Raw genomic sequence first — 19,978 nt, 5'->3', positions numbered from 1 at the left:
CTTTGTCTTTCCTGACAAATGACCAAATAGCAAATACAAAGAATCACTCGACAACTCCACAAAGGGCTCTGTAGGCTACAAATGTCGTTTTTATTATTACTTTAAATAATGTCTAAATAAAGGGACTAAAGACATGCTCGTGTGACTTCCTCCGTTATCAAAAATATGGTGTGGGGTGATGTTCGCAGCAGAAATCTATCCAGGGAGGGAAGCGTGCATCACAAGGTGAGACTGCTGTGGAGTTCATTCCTCTGAACTTTGAAAAGAGTCCCACCATCTCCATGGACGGTGTCGGTTGTCAAAAAGGGGGCAGTGATTTATTTTTCTAACCAACCAAATGTCACATTCAGAAGAAAAAAAAAACCAAAACATTTTTTTTTCTCATATAAAAACTGAAGGACCTGGATACATTTCTACTTTTCCCCATGTTTTTACTACAGAAATTAAAAAGCAAAGACATAAAGGAACACACAAAGGGGGCAAAAAACAGCTATTTTTATAATCAACTCCCTTTGGTAAAAACGGTAATAAATGGTCTTGCATTTGTCTTTTTCATATACATACTAACTTTAGCCATTTATCACTAAAGTCCACAGTAAGCTTGGAAAGTATTACTAGCACAACAACACAGTTCTGTCATAAAAAGTCTGAGAATATATACAGTGTATTTACAACATGAGCGGCACGTGGACAGTCCCCCCACAATGAGACGAGAGAGAGTGTGTGTGTGTGTGTGTATGTGTGTGTGTGTTTGTGTGTGTACAAGCTGGTGTATTGGCAGAGGGCATCTTAAAAAGGTTGACACCCAGGGCGGCGAGGATTGTGTGTTAATAGAACTATATATAATATATATATACACAACACATACACTGGAATACATGTCAGTATCTGACATTCACAAGCTATACAATTTTACAGTCTGAGACCAAACAGTGTTGTGAGGCTATGTTTTGTTTCTTTTTTTTTTCCTTTTCATTTTTTGTTTTTACATTAGATGCGACAGTGCTTTTCTATGTTAACCCGACAATACAGTTTGGGGCTCAGGCACAGTTTCTAATAATGCTGCCACGTGTTTCCGTCTAGTGAACATACATGATTGTGTTTTGGCCGTAACGCAGGAATGTCTGAACCAGATCTCTCAGACTTCGTGAGCTCCCTCCAAACCTTCAATATGGGGAAACGTAACTTCAGAAACATATTCTTCTTGCTAAATAAGTGCACTTGTCCATCATATTGTTTTTCCTTTGATAGTACAGAGGAATACTTTCCCTGTATGATTGATTTCGATGGAGCTTCTTACTCTGATGGCTTCGGCGAAGCTCAGGTGTGATAAAGTACAAAAAGCACCACTCTATCTCTCACAAGCTCACTGCTGACGTCGCTGTGCCCTGTCGAAAAAAAAGGCTCGGGGAAGTTTGTGACGTGGCTCCGAGTGCTGGTAAGAGCTCAGGTCTGCGACTGGAACACGACCATTCCTAAGTTTTGGCACCAAAGGCCCTATGAAAAAATGGGCCCAGCTAAAAACGCTGGTAAAAATCAGTAATCCTGCCGCCCCGGGTGCAACACACACGGCAACTAGCTTAATTGTGCTCCCGTGTCGACCTTTAAAAACACATCAATAAGCCCTCGTCCCTACCTCTACTCCTGACCTGTTTGACTTCGGACCAAGCCCCTCCCCCCAGGAGTCAGTCAGTCTCCTGTTCCTGTGGTCGGCTACTGCGCCTTGCTGGGGGTGCTGTATTTGACGCGGTACTTGTTGATGTTCATGAAGTGGAGGATCTCCGGGTGGCGGGCGGTGGTGCACGGCAACAGGCCGTCGCGCCCTTCGCCCATCAGCCACTTGTTGGTCTCGGCGTTCATGTCGCGGGTGACGTGCTCCTTGACCCACGCGTCCACCCAGGCCTGGAAGCGGTTGTGCAGTCGCGTGCTCACCCTCTCATGTGACTGGGGGGGGAAAAGAGAGAGGAGGGGACGTTACTGTTGATACAGACGCAGAACAAGTAGAGGATGATCTTAACACATGAACAGCTACTGACGTCTAAATGAAATGACTCGAGCTGCTCAGTGTATTGAGGAGCAAATTTTAACCCTGAACCCTCAAACTAAAGTTAGTTACCGACAGCATTGGAGCGCCCCACACTGGTGACTGAAAGAACAATCACTCAGCTCAATTGTGAAAATAAAAAGTACGAGTTCCTGGTTAAAAACATACAAAAAGATTCAAACTCACTAGAACTTATTGTAATGATGCAACAGCTGTTGCAGACAGATGGTTGTGACTGAGCCATCATAGTAATCACAATGCTCTGAACACTGACGCCGTCTTTACAGGAGCTGTCACTTTAGGATGGTTCAGATTAGGATACGACTCTCATGAGGCCAGACAGTTATAATAGAAGCAAACAAGCTAGGGTCTATTTTAAGTTAAAAATATTTGCCCACCACAACCTTTAAAGCTTAGTATTTCAAAATGCTCTGGGACATAAGTCCCGTCTGGTCTAAATACAGATTTATACTTGATGTGAGGGGTTCAACTGGGTTTAACGGGGCTCTCATGGTCATCACTTAATAAAAAAGCACAGCTACCTCGTCAGTGATGATGAATCTTTGACGCTTTCAGTTTGTTGACAACCTAAAGAATGGACCGGTCAAATCCCTGCTATTTCAAAAGGCTGCTGATATTAGAATAAATCACTGTGTCCCTATGTTGCTACACAAGCTGTATATAAACACAGAGGCACATGCATTTCCTGATAGGTGCAATTTCCCGAACATGGCGTAGGGCTAATTCACCTGTACGCTTTTTATTAACAATAGTTAAAACATTCATGATTTCTCTGATTGAAAAAAAGACAAACACGTCTGTCCTTCAGAGGTCAGTCTCAGTGAGACCAACAGACCAGTCTTATGGGAGTAGACCAAAACTTTGTTCAAAAACAGAGCAGGTACATCAACGTCATGCTGCAATGAGCCGATAAAATCCCGGGCCGATTGCCGCGTGGAGAAGCGCTGGTAAATACCTGGTGAGCTCTCAGCAGGGCAGTGCGTCTGTACATGTAATCTTCAGACTTAAAGACGTAGACCATCTTGTAAGAGTTGAGTTTGAACATGCACTCCATCTTCTCCTTTTCCAGGGATTTCTTGCCTCCCTCGCAGGCCTCCTTATCCAGCTGCTCTCGGCCCTTCTGGTACTTCCTGATCCGCCTCAGATTCCTGACCAAGAGCACAGAGACAAGTGATGAGGATGTCTAATGACAGAACAAGTCGAGTACAGTTTATTTAATGAAAAGGCTTTCGCGCCACCAGCTGAAATAGCAATAATATGTAAAAAGAGAAAAAAAAGTCCTGCTGTGACAACTCACCTGGGAAGGAACACGGGCTTCTGAGCGAGGTGCTCCCTCAGCTCAGGAGTGGTGGAATCTGGGTTTAAGTAGCGTTCAACATAATCAGACCAACGCTGCAAGTGGGAAAAACAAACAAAAAAAACCACAAAACCAAGTTTAACACACAGAGTCTGCACATAAACACTGCTACTGCACCAGTATTACCAAAAGGTTGGCAACAGGTCCTTACTAGTATTTCCACTCCAGCTGGAAAAGTGGAGCCTCTTACTAGACAAAATGTAAAAACAACAACACTTACTTGCTGTATATTAATAACCCCATATGCAGTAAACATGATGTTAACTAGGCACCTAAACACTCCTTAACATCAGCGTGGGAGTTACAGATGAGCTAAAAGCCAAATGATAACTCAATATATATATGTTCGCAAATAAATTAATCTTAACGCTAGTATCAGTATAAATAATTTGAAACATGTCCCACTATTTATTTCCTTTGTTAATGGAAATATAATTAAGGCTGGAGTATTTTGGAATTCTAATGTGAATTAATGAATTATTGTCATATATTTGTGATTCATATAACCATGAATTATCGATTAAAACTGTCTGAGAGCTGACAGGTTTCTGGTGTGTTTTTTTCTTTACCTCGGCCTCCATGGGCTCGTCGGAGTTCTCTTCGTCTGTGTCGAGCAGCTCCACCGTGAGCTGCACCTGACCTCTGTTCCTCAAAAACATCACCTAAGAAAGTGACAGAAACGCAAGTGTGAGATTGGAATTAATTCAGTGTGACAAATTTAAATTTAACAAAAGAGCTCGGGCTCAGAGGAGCGGAAAACAAGTCACGCACGCAGTCGGGAGTCACTGCTATTTTCAGCCACATTTAACACCAGACTAAATAATAAATCACATCTATCGCTTCACTTTATCATCCAACGGTTGCACGTGCGGTCGGCCTGATGTGATTTCTCAAATTAAAAAGTCAAAACAGGGCAGAAGTTACACAGAAGATGAAGCATTTAGAGGTTAAAAGAGATCCTTGCTGGGCAGGTGTTCATAAACAAGAGACTTCTGTTTTTTTAATTGTAACAAAAAGTAGCTGAGTCTTCTCTAAATACTGACATCTGCTTTGTCAGGTCTTCAGACTTCTCATAAAATGACAGCGAACACTTCATGTAAATGCGGCACTTTCCTCTCTCCAGCAATTTACCTCTGACATCCAGATTAAGAGCAGCGACTACTCCTGCAGCCTTGTGGAAAATTCATTAGAAGTACCTCTCCTGAACTCTGAACGAACTCTAGATTTCCAAAACGTCAGCAAAATGTTTCATCCTCCAGGCTCGTATAGCATGATCTATATGGGTTTTCCAGCGACGGTCAAACCTGACGTATTTACCTTGAAGCAGTTCTCATCAGACATGAGCTGCTCTGCTTTCCGCTGATAGACTGCCTCCGCGGAGCTCCGTGAAGACTGCGTGGAAGTGGTTCCTCCGCTGGCCCCGTTGGCGCTCTCCGCCAGGTAGAGGTCCGTCACCTGGACGCAGATCTCATCACTCACGATGTGCTGGAGCTGGAGGAAAGAAAAGGAATTGGCAATTGTTACGTTAACAACAACTACTACTACTACTAAGACTCTCACAAACCCATTGAGAGGACAGACTATTACCTGCCGGACGATGCTCTGGATGAGCTTGTCCATTGTGAAGGCGATGTAAGCGTGAATCGTGAACATTTCCCGAAGCGAGTCCTCGTACTGAGAAGCGTCCATGTTTCCATCCAGCAGATTCCTAACCATCTCCAAGAAGGCGGAGTAGTAGTCTTCCACTTCAATGTCCACTGGAGGGAAGAAATATGTCAAAAACATAGTTGATGTAGTTCAGGTGAGACAGTCAGTAAACGGTAAAGACAATAAAGACAGTAAAGACGATATTAATGACTAATATAACGGTTGTGCACTAAATCTTCATGAAGGTTAGTTATGTGCTAGAGAGCATAAATTTGGCAGAAAAGTAAAGTGTTTACATATTGATGCCCCTTTTTGGAATATGTAAAGCAAACACAGGTAGCAAATTAAAGTTTAATAAAGAACATGAGAAATGAATAAAACATGTGCTACTCACTGGGCTCCTTCAGTCTGAGCTGGATGGCCGGGTTGTCGTTCTTCTCCCTCTTGAGCCCCAGGACCTCCCTCTCCCACTCTCGTTCTCTGACCTCCTCTTCGATCTGCCGCTCCGCCTGCCCGTACAGCCGCAGCAGGCGCGAGCACAGCGTCTGGTGCAGCCGCAGGAAGATGTACCAGTTGTTGTTGACGTAGAAGAGGTTGTAGGCGTCGTCGCAGCCGCGCAGCTTCTGCGCCGCCGTGTTGCTGAACAGCAGCTTGGACTTGGAGGGGCTCCCGCCGCCGGGGACGCCGTTGTGCTTTTTCGAGGCCCCTTCCTCCAGGTCCATCTCCTCTTCCTCCTCCTCCTCCTCCACGTCGGAGAGCTCGCCCCGTCGAGAGAACAGCATGTCGGGGATGAAGTGGTAGATGATCTGTTTGATTTTGTATTTGTCTTCCTTCTGAATGCTGGTCTGTCTCTTGACGTGGTGGATGATGAGCGCCGCTGCGTCCTCCAGGATTTGGCTGTCCTCGTAAGCTAGTGTCAGGTGGGGGCCTGTGAGTAGGTTGGCGTTCTCTTCAGTCGCTTGCTCCTGGCGCTGCACAGAGGGAAAAAAAACAAACTTTCAATGTCAGCATTCTGAAAGCACATGATGGAGTACACTATTCTGGGTCAAAACAACCTTGAATAGTAACTTCCAGCTGAACATTTTGACGTCTAATGTGTAAAAACTTCCCATCACACAGTCCCACCACATTACGGAGACACGCGGGAGATATATTACCTCATCATAGATGCTTTCAATTTCATTTAGCAAGGACTTGGAGCGAAGCACTTTGGTGTCATTCTGTTTGAAGTTGATGCCTTGATGGTCGAGAGACTTGAGGTAATACTTCTCGTTCTGCTCCCTCCAGATCTTGTTAAAGCCTCGTTGGGCTTCCCGCCACTCTTCCTCCTTCGTCTTTAACCTGGTTCAGAAGAGAAGGCAAAGTCAAGTGATGCACGCACACGACGTCTGAATGGCATTTTAATCAACCATCTCATGTAAAATAAATATACATAAGCGCTACGTTAAATCCACCGCTCCGACATTATATTTGCCTTTTCTTCCCTGTGAGGATTACTGAGTTTACCAACTGTGAATCTGAACCTCAGCTTGTGCACACAGAAGCTAATGTACTGCACTACGTAAATATGCAGATGTGATTCTAACACAGTTAGCTTGTGTACCACATACTAAATCTAGAACTATGAAACGCAGCTTATAGAAGAGCTTTATGTTGAGAACAAACACTGATTACAAAAATTAAGTTAGTAAAAATATGATGTATCTGAGACCTTGATTCGACACTTACCGTTTTAACACAATGGGGACAGAAACAGCAGGATTTTTCTTCAGGCCGTCAATGATGTCGGGCGCTTTGTCTCCATATATCCTCTGGATGGCTTTGCGGTGGATGACCTCCGAGGAGCCACCCAGTGTGTTGTCTAAGCGGAACTTGGCCTGCTCCTCTGCCGACATGCGGGACAACTTCCGCTGAACTGTCTCCAAAACTCTGATGGTGGCCAGGTTGGTCTCCAGCACAACGTCCAACTGTGTTTAGGGAAAAAGACATTGCATCTTTTTTTGCTGTGCAGTGCCCCCCATTAAACCTCATTAAAAAGCAGATACAACAAAAAAAAATCAAAGCAAGGCGAACATGACGAGATTCTTCTTACCTCAAAGCGTTCGTCCTCACACCTGTAGATGTGCTCCTCATACTGAGTCTTCTTAGAGCTGACAAATGTTGAGTCTTCAGACCAGGAGGGGAAGGAGACCCAGGTGTCATTTAAGACCTGGACACAGCAGAAACAAACATGTGGCAGATTGAAGATATATATATATTTACACTCAGAAAGCGTCCATGAGGATGTTGACAGCTTCAATCTAAAAATCTACAAGAAGTAATTAACTGCATGTACACAAAATGTATGAGGCAAATTTTATGTAAATGTGAAACTGTGAAAACATTTGTGTGTTTTTAATGACTGAACAGTCTGAGACTGGCTAGACACTGAGTTTCTGGATGTCTACTCCAGACTTTCCTGTCTCACCTCTTTACACAGCGGAGTTCTACCCGTACACTTGGGCTGTTGGTAACTTTTGGGCAGAGCTCTGTAACTGGAGCCCAGTCTCTTACAGGAAGCATAATCAATCTCCATGGCGATGCCCTCAGTGGCCCGCTCCTTAGGGTATGTCTCGGTGTGAGACATTTCGCGATACCCCAGGAAGTTTTTGAACCAGTTGAACAGCTCAGGGAATTTTCTATTTGTAAAAAGGAAAAAAAAATCATCTGTGAGATACACAAACAACATGAAAGGCTCCTATCTCATGAGCAGGGGGCAGACGACTGAGCTACTCACCCTAAGAACGGCAGCACCAGCTGCACCAGTTCAGCCCTGGAGATCACCTCCTGATTAAAGATGACCAGACAGCGCAGGAAGTTGTCGTAGGCCTCTGCACTTCGCAAGGCTTTACGAACCTTAAATAAAATAAAACGGTTTGTGTCAGACTTCACAAAAAATCTGCAAAACTCATTTGCCATAATTTAACTTTAGGAAAACAATAAAGAAATCATCAGGTTTTAATTATATTCACACTGTATGCATTTAACTATATTCTACTTTGAGTATTATCTTTATCTTTTTTAACATACAAAACTATCACATTTTAATTGCAACTGAAGAAAACACACAAGATAAATCTATATCACAATCTAGTGTTGAGTGGCATTGTTGAGAGTACATCCTGAAACTACTTCCTCTCTAACTTTTAAAGACTTCCATCTATTTAAGATTCCATCTTTCTTTTAGTGATTAGTTTCCTTCCTTTAGTATAAAGGCTAAAAACCAACACAACAAAATCTCACCTTCTCAAAGAACAGAGACTCTGTGCCCACTCCGTGCTTGCTGGCCTCTGCCACTGAAGAGTCTTTCAAACCCAACAACTTAGACTTCTTCTGTAGCATTCCCAAAGGAGCAATGAAGAAACATAGGTACATAGGCACAGTCATCAGAAAACGATCAGCTACAGAGAGATGTGAAATACTGATATATATGAAATGTGCCGAGAGGTCGACTGTGGCTTCGGGGGTGGGTGAGTATGTGTGTGTGCACCTTGACGGGGGGTGTTGTCCCTGGAGTGGGATGCCGACGGATCTGACAGCCGTTCTGATTGGGCCTCTGTTTGTTGTTGAGCTGCAGCTTTTTGGCGGTTCCACCGTGGTCGTTCCGAACCGATTCTGCCTTCTCAGCTGTGGTCTTATTTAACAGCTACAGAGAATAAAAAACAATTAAAGCAGTGACTCTAAATGCATAACAAAACTACAACTGCTATTACTAAATACTACTATACAATGTATATTAATACAGCATGTAGTACTTAGTCATAGAACCATGACTTCAGCATATGATACTTTATTTTACAGGTGGCTGTCTAGAGACAGAAAACACCATCAGAGAAACAAAAAAGGCCCAGTGCTCCGAGTCTGACGGCTGCCTGGTGAATTTGGTGGCAGGAACCAAAGTTGGTTGTATCTGTGTTTGCATCGTTTCTCAACCAAGTGTCATTACCATGTATAGTACATACCATAGTTGAGCATGGTACCTGACAACTTTACGTCGTCAAAGGTCCTTTCAGCTATCATTGGTAAGACTGTGTGAAAGTTCTTAATACTTTGCGGTCACAGGTCCCACATCTGTGAGTCTCTTCCTGTCAGTCTTAATATACTCAACTTATTCTAAGAACCTGATTTTATGAAACAAAACTTTAATTTTGTCAATGTTTGAAGTTAACAGTTGTACCGGTGAAGCTGAAATGTGATCTGTTACTATAATGACGATGCTCACCACTGAACTGTTGGCATCAGGGAGAAACTGCCCAAACTCAGAGAGCAGGTCCTCTTGGTTCTTGAAGAGTCTGGCCACCTGAGCGTACACCTCTTGTTCCGTTAGAGCTGGCGTGTAGTTCCCTCCGGCCTCCTTAGCATTACGCTGCTCTTTCTGTAGTGAACACACAATATAAAGAAAAAAAGAAATATGCCCACTCCGGTTAATTGTAAGTACTTCTCAGATGTAACTTTTTTGTGTCGTGGCTTCAGCTGCGGTCACCGACCTGGTAGGTGTGGAGGATCTCCAGGAAGGCTTTGTAGATGTCGGGCTGCCCCTGGAAGCGGTTCTTGATCTTGTTGACATAGTTGATGGCGTGGTTGAACTCCACCGGCTGGTTGTTCTGCATGGGTGGACCGGTGGGGATCCCGCTGAGCGGTGGCTGGAGTTGCATGGGTGGGGAGCGGGGAGACGTGTATGTTGGGATGGACGGATTGCTCTGGCTGCTTGGCGTCAGTGCCTGGGGCTGAAGAGGCTGGAAGACAAGGACAGGTTTTAGGGGCACTTAAACACGTGACACTTAAACAGATGACACTTAGGGGTACTTGAACACTTGGTAGGTGTCCACGATTATGTCCCAACACATTTTTTATTGCTCACCTTGCTCATCTTGGCAGGGGTGGGCTGTGTTAGAAGGGGTGGAGCGGTGGTGGTTGCAGCAGACGGTAGCTGGGCCGGATGTTGGGGGGCTGCTCCTGTTATGGGCAAGTTCTGGACTGAAATGCCGTGCGGGGTGATGTGGTGGATCTGACCAGGTGTTGTCACGTTGACTAAGTCGTTGGTCTGGACCTCGATCTTGTAGCCCGGGGGCAGGAAGGTGTTAAAGCCCATGATGAGGTCAGGATGACCTTTGAAGAGCTGTGACACTCTGCTGATAACCCCCGGAGTGTCAATACTGCAAACACACACAGAATGCTTTACATGTGGCGTAACTTCAGGAACATTTAAAAAGTTGAAAAAAAATAAATAAATACTAGCTCGGTCTGATGAAATAGACACTTTAAAAAAAAAAAAACAGGTCTTGTATTTGGCCACTGGGCACTGTGTAAATATGCCAACAGTCATTATGGAAGAAACAAATAAAAGACACATGGGAAACATTCTGGATAACTGACTGGGGTTTGTGGCACAGTACGCAAATAGCAGTTTATCCTACAGCTCACGACTGAATGAAAAAGACACAAAATGTACATTTCAAACTGTAAAATTAGTTGACTTTGTTTTCCTGTAAAATCTCACCTTTGGGACTTGAACTCTTTCATTATATCTAAAAAGTCATTGTAGACCTGAGGCTGGTTACCAAACTGCAGTTTCACTTGATCCAAGTAAGACAAAGCATCTTCCACCTTAGGGAGAAATAAAGGGGAGAATGTGGTTCATCTACTAATCAAGTTTTCTGTCACATTAATTTTTTTCTTCATTCTGATAGCAAACAACATTCTTACTGGAATCATAAAAAAATAGCTGTTTGTCTCTTTGCTTGACATAACAACACAGAATATGTTCAACTCCTCCACACACACACACCTATGATATCTCTATTTGACATGTGCAGATTTTATTTTGGGATAAAATAAATGTCAAAATAAAATGAGCTGGCTGACCTTAAGCCTCTGGAACTGCTGCTGGCCCTGTGCAGAGGCTTGAGGAGCAGCCGTGTGGCCGTGCCCAGACATCACTGAGGGCCCGTGGGATTGAACTGCTGGGCTGTGGTGGTGGGACCCCCCGTGGACGGTTGGGCTTGGGGTGTGCCCATGCCCACCGCTGTTCTGGGCCACGGTGGGAACCTGGAGACGGCGGAAATATCAAATGAAGAGTGAAATCAAAAATGATTTGAAAACTTGTCAAAAAAGGAAGAAGCAACACATCTTAATAAAACAAAACAGAGCTCTGACGCCTGCATTTTAAGGCACCTGACAACAGACCTGAGTCTTGAGCAAAAGGTGGGAAAAGATGTGTTTTACTTTGTTTTTAAATCTGTCCCCAGTAGATAATATTCTGCTAAGTTAAACTGGCCATACCTGGAATCCCTGGGGGACGGAGTACTGGACGCCTGCTGTGGGCTGCATGTTTTCCGACACGGCCTCATACACAGTTGGAGCTGGGGCAGGGGCCAGGACACGATGCTGGAAAGCCTCCGCGTTGCCAGTGAGGCGTCGCTGCTGGGACGCAAAAACCGTTTCCTGATCCTCCAGACGCCGCTTCATTATGAACTCATACTCGTGAGAGCTGCGAGACCTGGAGGTACAGAACACCATATGGACCTTATTTGACAGTGGCAGACCTCTATCAAGTCATCAGAATCAGCTTATTGATTTCATTCAATAATCTGTCAAGGAACATATGGAAATACTTTATTATTTGTACTGTAAATTTATGGAGACACATAGTGCCAGCAAACCACTTTGGTTGTATGGCTGAGACAGAAAATTATTACATAGCATCTGATCGCATATTGAATCAGACACCAAAGCTTTTACAGAGGTTGACTCCTAAGGGCTATATTGATTTGGTGCATGCAATAACCAGTGTCAGGTTTTTTATATCATAGTTTATGGTCGATTTCTTAAAATCGGGAAATAAACCAAAAAATTGATCATGTCTGTGTGCCACTGCGGATCAACTTCAAAAGTCTGTGCTCAGTCGTGTTTCAACCTGTCTGTGCCTTGGGCCTCTCCCACAACGTCATGCCCAGAGCGGTACACACTAGAGAAGTGCTGATCAGTCTCGGTAATGTGGCAAAAGCCAAACTTCTGGCTTTTACCCTGGAAGAGTCTTAGTAACGCATGGTAGTAAATATAATACATTAGAAAGCTGGACTGCTGATTGGACAAAATGAGAGGGAACCTGGAAAGGTGTAGCAAATCCAATCAAATCAATCATTTGTACTAAAACCAGCTTTATTTGCAATTTAAATATGTACACAGACACAAGAAAAATATGTCCAAAAGGCGATGAATAAAGGCAACTGTACTAGAAGTCCAGTTGCCTTTATTCACCTGGATGAGTGAGAACCTTTACATACATGCAAGAATAATATGTTTTGAATTCATTTGAGCAGTGGGGAACCATGCATGCACTCGGAGAGCAGTTTGGTGTTTTTTCAGAGATTCCTTCTTTTGACAAGAAGATAAACGTGCTTTAATGAAACTATAGTCACGTTTCCGTCTCAACACTGCAGATTGCATGTGTAAGCATTGCCCGTGGTGGATATATGGGATATCATTTCACGTTATTCCTCGTAAGAAAAAAAAAGAAGAAAACATGGCTTCAGGCTTCGTTTTAAATGTTTAAACATTTCCCTCCGGTGCTCTCGTCTAAGCGAGGAGCACAGTGATAACAGGCAGTCAATGTAAAACTTCGGTCTCCAACGAAGACTCCGGTAGCCAATGAAACGCAGACAGCCTACGTCACCGGTGCAACAAACAGGTGCTGAGGGAACGTGGGAGTCCGACTGCCATTCACAACTTCCTCAAGACGCAAACAACTCATCGTTTGAATGAGCGGCGTCGTCGAAAAAGGCGACGCTGGAAGCAAGGCTGCGAATAAACAACGTTTCAAACCCAGAATGTCGAGCCAAAGTGACACAATGACAAACCGAAGTGCCAGCGTACTACTACTACCGCGTCAGGCACAGGAGCTCCGCCGAGCCGCTCGCCAACCAATTCTGGGCAAAGGCGGCGAGGCTGCAGTATTTATAGAAAACCCAGCTCCGCTCGGTGTAGTAACGCTGTAGACGCACACGGGCAAAAGTGGCTACGGTTTTGTTACACGCTTAACAGCCGACAACAACGACTTGCCGTCCCGTTCGTGGCCTAGCAACACAAGCACCGTCCTCGAGTTACAGCGCGACGCTTTCCTCACGCCCGCCATTTAGAGCGTGGCGCAGGAGTTCAACAATTTATACTCCATGTCAAGCAGGTAAGCGCGAAAAACAGCCGACTTGCTTGCAGCCTCGTCGACTTAACAAACACGACGCATTTCGTGTAGTTTATTTTAATAACTTCGCAGAAGACATGTTTTGTCGTCAGGGGCTGCGAGCTGCCAGATAGCTGCTAGCTAATGTAAACAACATGGGAAGCCCGACACCGAGCACCGTCCGGGGCTGGGAGGGAAGCACATGCAGCTAACCATTAGCGATGTGCTTCGCTATTGCTCCAGCGTGCTCCCTGCAGCAACAGTTAACTATCGATTTATTAGAGTGTCCTTAACAGGTCCATCTGTGAGTGAATGACAGGTAAGAAAAATCCCCCGATCCCCCATACGGTTTCCTTAAAACGTCTGCTAACGGTAGAAAGCTAGCTAGCAGTGTTAGCTTGCTGAATGAATTCAGATGAACTCACCCAGCAGAAGTTCGCAGATGATGATTTGATAGTCCGTGACTTGCGAGTTAACCGCGACACCTCTGACTGGAGAAGACGCTAAAGCGACATATATGTGGAAAGCAAATCAATGGCGTGCGACTTAAAATAAACAATTTAAGCAGTGAACAGCAAAGTGAAAATCTCCCCGAGAGAGGAAAACAATCTCCCTTCGGTTAGCTGTAAGAGGGGCGGGGTTTTCTGAAAGAGCCCCGCCCCCGGACGACCGTTATTGGTCAGTTCGCAGTGAGGATCCGCAAAGGGGCGGGACCAGCGGTTGGGTTGGGGATTTGACCTGTCAATCAAGGGTTTATGGTTCAGCTACCAAGCACGCCCATTTTGACTTGACTTGAAGCGCGACAATGCCAGCACTGTGGAGCGGAGTCCCGAAGGCATTATCAGAGGGAAAACACTTTTGTTGCAAAATCTAAAGCAAAGTATGCCTAGATCGAAACGTGGTCAAATAAGAGTCATATAAACACAAAACGAGCTTATCAAGATAAAAATTCGTGTTTAATATTTTTCTTTTTGTGTGTTTCGTGAAGGATGGTTCGATCTGATTTAGAGAACCCTTTACCACCCCCACCGCCCCCGGTATCTGCTGTGTTTTGACAGTGAAATACCAGGCCCTTCAATTGCTTATAAACAAGGATAAAATGAGGACACACTCTAAAATCCTGTGACACTGTTTTTTCGCGTCATTCAGTAACTAATACTGAATAGTTTCTCGTTGCCCATTTATATTCTTAGTTTCTGTGTGATGTTTGTATGTATGTTGCTGGCCTGATCAGCCCATGTGGGTACCCCTAGGGAGAAATGTGCTGTTTCCATTAAGTAAATTGCACACAACACACTATAAATAGCAGCTTCATAATAATTTTGGTCAAAACCCCTGGGTTCAGCTAGTAGTTTTAGAGTACTTTCTGGGATTTTGATGAAGTGCAAATATGTTCTGGGACAATGCACAAAGGGGAAAAAAGAACAGAGAAATAATAAAAGGCACCGAGCATTTTAACAGAGGACAGGGCAACATGATTGTGTAAGAATGCATTACACATTAGTGATGCAATTTCCCAAACTTTTTTTTGCACTGTTTTTGATTTCGTGCGGTAGGTAAACCAGCACTCGCACATGCCCACGTTGCCACACCAACACAACATGCTACGCACTGCTGACTGGATTTGGATTCACCATGTGCAGCGCGTTATCACTCACTACTGAAGCCTCATTTTTGCATTTAGTGGTATATTTTCGTGCCAAAATGTCCTCACACTGTATTCGCAACATTAACGCTGCAATTTTCAATTGCATGTATAAAGCGATCTATCTATCCACCCATCCTTCCTTCCACTGGATGTATAGAGATCTTAATAGGCTACTTCCTGGAGTCGCACCACGTGACTTTGTAAGGAGGGCGTCTGCCTTCGCCACTCCTGTCCCTCCTACGGATGTGCTAAGGAGACATCGCAGCCAATCATTGCGCGGAGCAGTCATTACAAATCGCCCAAAAGGTGGAACTTCCAAAATAAAACATCGCCCACGACAGGCGGAGCTGCAACCCCAGCCCGGGATTCCTCCTTCCAGCCCAGGCAGAGGACTCGGCAGCGACCGTAGGCTGCGACACACACACACACACACACACGCAGTGCTCCACTATCTCCATTGGATTCCCCCACACGATCGCACTCCTCTTCACAAAAGAGGTGCTACAGACCCCCCCCCCCCCGAAACACAGTTTGACTGGGATTCGCTAACCCAAACACACAATAAAAGAACAATCCTCAGCTGAATTATGAGTCATTTATTTTTAAAGTTACGCGCAGAAGCGTGCAACACAACGCACTGCGGGCTGTGGGTACCCCCCCTTCTCCTAACACGGAGCCACACAGCTAGGAGGAGGAGGAGGAGGATCAGGTCGCCCCCTGTTCCGTGAGTCGGTCGACGGCGACGCTGACTGCACACCCCAAACAAAAGGGCTCCAGGCACCAACACCTATCATCCGCACACGGGCACCGGTGGACGGGGAGAAAGCAGGGCCCCGGGGGGAGCGATCGCTGCATCTCTTGTACGGGCGGCTACAGTCGATCTAGTTGCCCTTACTAAACAATGCCAAAGTCAAACGAAACGGGAACTACGGCGTCGCCGTGTGGAAACATCGGTACCTCGGAGCCACGCCATTCTCCGCCTTCCCCCGAAAACGCAGCCCCGATTTCCCCCCTCGCCGCGCGGAAGGACCAGCCGCGCTCCTACGAAAAATCATATTCTTTGTTTACTTCAACAGTCGCGAGTAAAATGTCTAACCTGTCTCACCACAACAACTCCCTCCGTCCCTCCCCCCTTCTCTCGATCCATTTGCAAACAAGCATTACATGCTCACACACAGCGCTGCAGACAAAATGTTTCCACTTCCAGACAGCGGGCTACCTCGGACGATCGTCGGCCAGGCTGTTTACGAGCAGACACGACGACCTCCTGCACATTTTTTTTAAACCAGCTACCACGTTATGGTTTTGCCTATTCAGTTGCGAGCATTAAAAAAAAAACACCCCCTTCGATTCATTTCGGGACACAAAAGGCGCCACTGACAACCGACCGCGCTCCGATCACGTTTAAGCACCGCTCGTTTGTTACGGCAGCAAAACTCTGATTATTATTTAGTTTAAGCAGCTGTTACATACCCAGGAAAAAGACTCCTTACTCCGGATTCGTGTTTGTAACAAAATAGTTGGAGACGCCCCCCTTCCCTGGCATTGGCGCACAGCGCGGTACGCGTCACTTTATTTTGAATATGACCCGCTAAAAACGAGGCAAGCGCCACCGAGACTGCCCCGTCTCCATCACATAACCCTCAGGTGCGTCGGCCTGCTTCACGCTGGCAGGAAGGAAGTCACAGAGGAAAGTAAGCAAGCCTGATAACTTTTAACCCTGTTCAGGGTTCAAAGTGTGTAGTTGTACTGTAATTTATAAGACACCTTACAGAGTATATGATCAGACAGCAATATATGCAGCATTGTTGTAAAACTACCTGGAAGTAATAGCACTAGTAAACCATCAGTAATAATAATAATAATAACAATAATAATACAGTGACGTCTTCAACAGAATCATTTCAATCCATCTTTGTTTATACAGCAGCAATAACTGTAAATTGTATCAAGCTGCTTTACAGAACCCACAGCCTGAAACCACCAGAGGTCACGTGGCAAGGAAAAGAAAAACTTCCTTTCAACAGGGAAAAACCTTGAGAGGTGATAAATGGCACCACAGCATTCAGAGTCTTCATTGTTGAATATCTTAGTGGGTATACATGTGCTCATAAACATCTGTTTATACAGATAAACATAAAACCGTATCAGTGTAACATGATGGTTGAGTTGGTCGGTATAGGTTTCAACCCCAAAATGATCTGTTTTACATGTTGTTACGTTTGAGAGTATAAATAATGCTGCAGGTGATGATTTTTTATGTATTTTTTTTATTTATTTTTTTTTTATTTTTACCTAACCAGTAAACTGATGAAATGGCAGAAAGTAGTGAAAGGTTCCTTGTGAAGTTTGAACTCACACGTTTTGGGGCATTATCTTGAAAATATTACTAAAATTATGGTAAATTATTCTGTTGATAGATCATCAGTTTCAGCTCAAACTTTTAATTATACCTTTGCTGATCTACTTAACCTTGCAAAGCTGTCTCATTAATGCTGTTACTTGATCAAAGGTCCACTCTTGTTTGCCAAACGTCTGAACTGGCTCAGCTCACAAGATTCTGTCTTATATTGACTAAATTTGTCCCATCAAGTCATTTTCTCTCCAATAATTCTCTTGCATTTACTATAATGTCCTTCCGGGACCCACTGGAAAAATGTTTTGGAATAAAAATGATAGTTTTTGGGCCTTTTTGTGCTTTACATCTCGGCAGTGTCTATTAAGTTTAATAAATGTCAATGTGTTGCATTACTACTTTTAATATATGTTTTACTTTTGTCTCCTAAAAGGTACAAATGACTTGCATGACGTGCAAATGACGTGCATCTTGTAGCATTAATCTAATAAAAGGTTTTGTTTTTCTTCCTGGTAGAGCTAATGGAAACCCGTGGTCCGTTAAAAGTTCCCAGTGGTTTACAGTTAATTAATGAACAAATGATGGAAGTTTTTAAAATGTTTCTTTTAAAATTATTTTTGTTACATAAAGGGGCTTTTTTTTAGCTTGGAACTTCTACTCTACTGTACATCAAAATAATATATATATGATACATTTATTTCAATAATAATACAGAATTAGATCATTTACAAAACAACGAAGTGAAAATTGCTCTTAAATCTCTTATTCCAGAAGTCTGTTCAAAGATAACATGGTGCCGAAATAAGGAAAAGTGTATTTTTCTCATTTTGTTTTCTCACTGAATGTCATTTAAATTTATTTAAATGGTGAAAAGTATACACACTCAAATGAGACTGCTGCACCAACAGTGTTAAATCCAGTAAATCCAGGCCCATGACTGTATGGGAAGCTGACTCTGTGATTTCCCTTTTGAACGCTGACACATTAGAGTGCATACTTTAGTCAGAACACTTACCCCCGGCCCTCAAAAATCTCTCCGCGGATCCATAGTGTGCCATTTGTTCAGATCCCATAAAGCGGAAAATTCTAGCAGTCATCTTTATCCGAGATCATAAATGTTGGCTGACTGAACATTTTCAGGTTTACTCCACTCTCTTTGACTTCCGTCAGCTATAAGTCTTGTTTCAGAGTTTGTTTTCCTGATTTCACCGTCTTTAATTCACGTGGCCCAGAGGATGATTAACGTTCTTGGATTCCCTTGTTATTGCGCGACCTGTGAACACATCATCAGGTGTAGGATTTAGAGGAAATGATGCAGTGACACGTGTAATAGTGTAACCTGACTCATAAGCATGCTTCTCAAGGTGTGCTGTGCGGAGACAAACGGGACACTGTCTGATAACCGGCTACTTCCACCTCAGCTGTGAGCTGGAAAGGATACACTGAAACTTGCTCTCAGTCAGCTTTTCAGCTGCCGTATATAGAGAGCAATAATTCACCCAGAGTACACCATACCACACCCCAAAAATAAGCATTGTTGAGAAAGAAATACCCACATGCTGCTGAATTCAGCTCCCAGCATGCTCCACGGCTGCAGTGTTTCAGCGTGGTGATGTGGGAGTACACACCCACGGCCTCGCTAAATTCGCTATTTTTTGCACGTCTGCAGCAGTTCAGACGTTCAACCGCTGCCACTGTATTTTAAGAGCTAAGTAGACCTTTAGCTGTCAGCTGCAGTGACAGGTAATCATTACCTTGTCTTGTCTTGAGAAGTGGATTCGGTTTAGTTTGGGTCTCTGCAGGATGATTAGATAGCTCTCAAAGTCAAATCAATACTGGATATTTAGCCAAGACTAATAAATACTCTTACACACTGATCGGGCATAACATTATCCTAATATTGTGTAGGTCTCCCTTGTGCTTTCAGAACAGTTGTGACTTATCACAGAATAGACACAGTCCTTCTGAGGGTGTCCTGTGGTGTCTGGTAACAGAATATTGTTACTGGGGGCCTTTAGGTCCAATGGGTTGAGGGGAGAGTGGGGATCTAGTGAGTTTGGAGGCCAGGCCAACACATTGTGCTGTTTTTCATGTTTTGTGAGTTATTTTTAAAGTGTTTTGTGCATGTGTCTGTGTCAGGCTGCATCCTGCTGGGGATGGCTGCTGCCATCAATGAGTGTCACTGCTTTGAGGTGGGGGTGTCTGGTCTGGTCTAGGTGTGTGGTACATGTGTAAGTAACATCCACATTTATGCCAGGTCAAAAAGTTGTGACCATGATGTTCCGGGTCCTTGAACTTCGGAAGATGTGCGATAAGGTTTTTAGCCATAACGCACCCGCTTCATATTTCTGAATGCGTGACCAAGCAGTCGACCATTTACACAACCTGTAAAGCCTTTACTGAACGCCGTGTTGATACACACATCCATTAATCACCAATTTTGCTCTCTACCAACTACAGAGGGAAATATCCCTGGTTGAGGGATTCTTTCCATCTACTACACAGGGATAAATATTTACTGCAGAAAATAGCTGCTTTCTGCAATGGCAAATATGGAAAATTAATTGAAATAAATTAACCCGAAGACCATAAAAACAAAAAAAAAACTGTGAAAGATGCTATGCTGAGCTGAGGGAGAACTGCAAATTCAGGTCACATAGTTTGATTTCCTGCGTGGGTTTGACATA

General features: G+C 44.1%; 1 protein-coding gene across 3 annotated transcripts; it reads right to left on the bottom strand.

Annotated features, from left to right (window-relative positions):
• Positions 1-71: 71 nt before the first annotated feature.
• On the bottom strand, positions 72-16,554 carry sin3aa (SIN3 transcription regulator family member Aa). Of its 3 annotated transcripts, none has more exons than XM_047596468.1 (21): positions 16,409-16,554; positions 11,391-11,607; positions 10,974-11,156; positions 10,609-10,715; positions 9,970-10,264; positions 9,596-9,844; positions 9,331-9,483; positions 8,599-8,754; positions 8,352-8,441; positions 7,846-7,964; positions 7,537-7,747; positions 7,162-7,278; positions 6,798-7,036; positions 6,227-6,410; positions 5,464-6,040; positions 5,010-5,179; positions 4,740-4,913; positions 3,992-4,084; positions 3,363-3,457; positions 3,021-3,213; positions 72-1,944 (listed from the first exon to the last, which is right to left on the bottom strand). In XM_047596468.1, exons 2-21 carry the CDS (start codon positions 11,574-11,576, stop codon positions 1,714-1,716), a joined length of 3,822 nt encoding a protein of 1,273 aa, XP_047452424.1. In that variant the 5' UTR covers positions 11,577-11,607; positions 16,409-16,554; the 3' UTR covers positions 72-1,713. The 3 variants fall into 3 exon arrangements, with proteins under 3 accessions (XP_047452424.1, XP_047452423.1, XP_047452425.1); XM_047596467.1 differs by lacking the exon at positions 16,409-16,554 and adding an exon at positions 13,713-13,919; XM_047596469.1 differs by lacking the exon at positions 16,409-16,554 and adding an exon at positions 13,713-13,919 and having other exon boundaries at positions 8,352-8,438.
• Between the last annotated feature and the right edge of the window lie 3,424 nt (positions 16,555-19,978).

The sequence above is a fragment of the Mugil cephalus genome, chromosome 10 (assembly GCF_022458985.1).
Source record: "Mugil cephalus isolate CIBA_MC_2020 chromosome 10, CIBA_Mcephalus_1.1, whole genome shotgun sequence".
Classification (NCBI taxonomy): domain Eukaryota; kingdom Metazoa; phylum Chordata; class Actinopteri; order Mugiliformes; family Mugilidae; genus Mugil; species Mugil cephalus.
The sequence above is the reverse complement of the archived record's forward strand: the minus strand, read 5'-3'. Positions and strand labels throughout refer to the sequence as shown.

Coding starts and splice junctions, on each gene's coding strand:
- sin3aa (XM_047596468.1), bottom strand. CDS start 11,576: ATGAAGCGGCGTCTGGAGGATCAGGAAACGGTTTTTGCGTCCCAGCAG. Junction 10,265..10,608: donor AAAGAGTTCAAGTCCCAAAG/GTGAGATTTTAC, acceptor GTGTGTTTGCAG/TATTGACACTCCGGGGGTTA. Junction 7,965..8,351: donor AGTCTCTGTTCTTTGAGAAG/GTGAGATTTTGT, acceptor ATTTTATTTAAG/GTTCGTAAAGCCTTGCGAAG.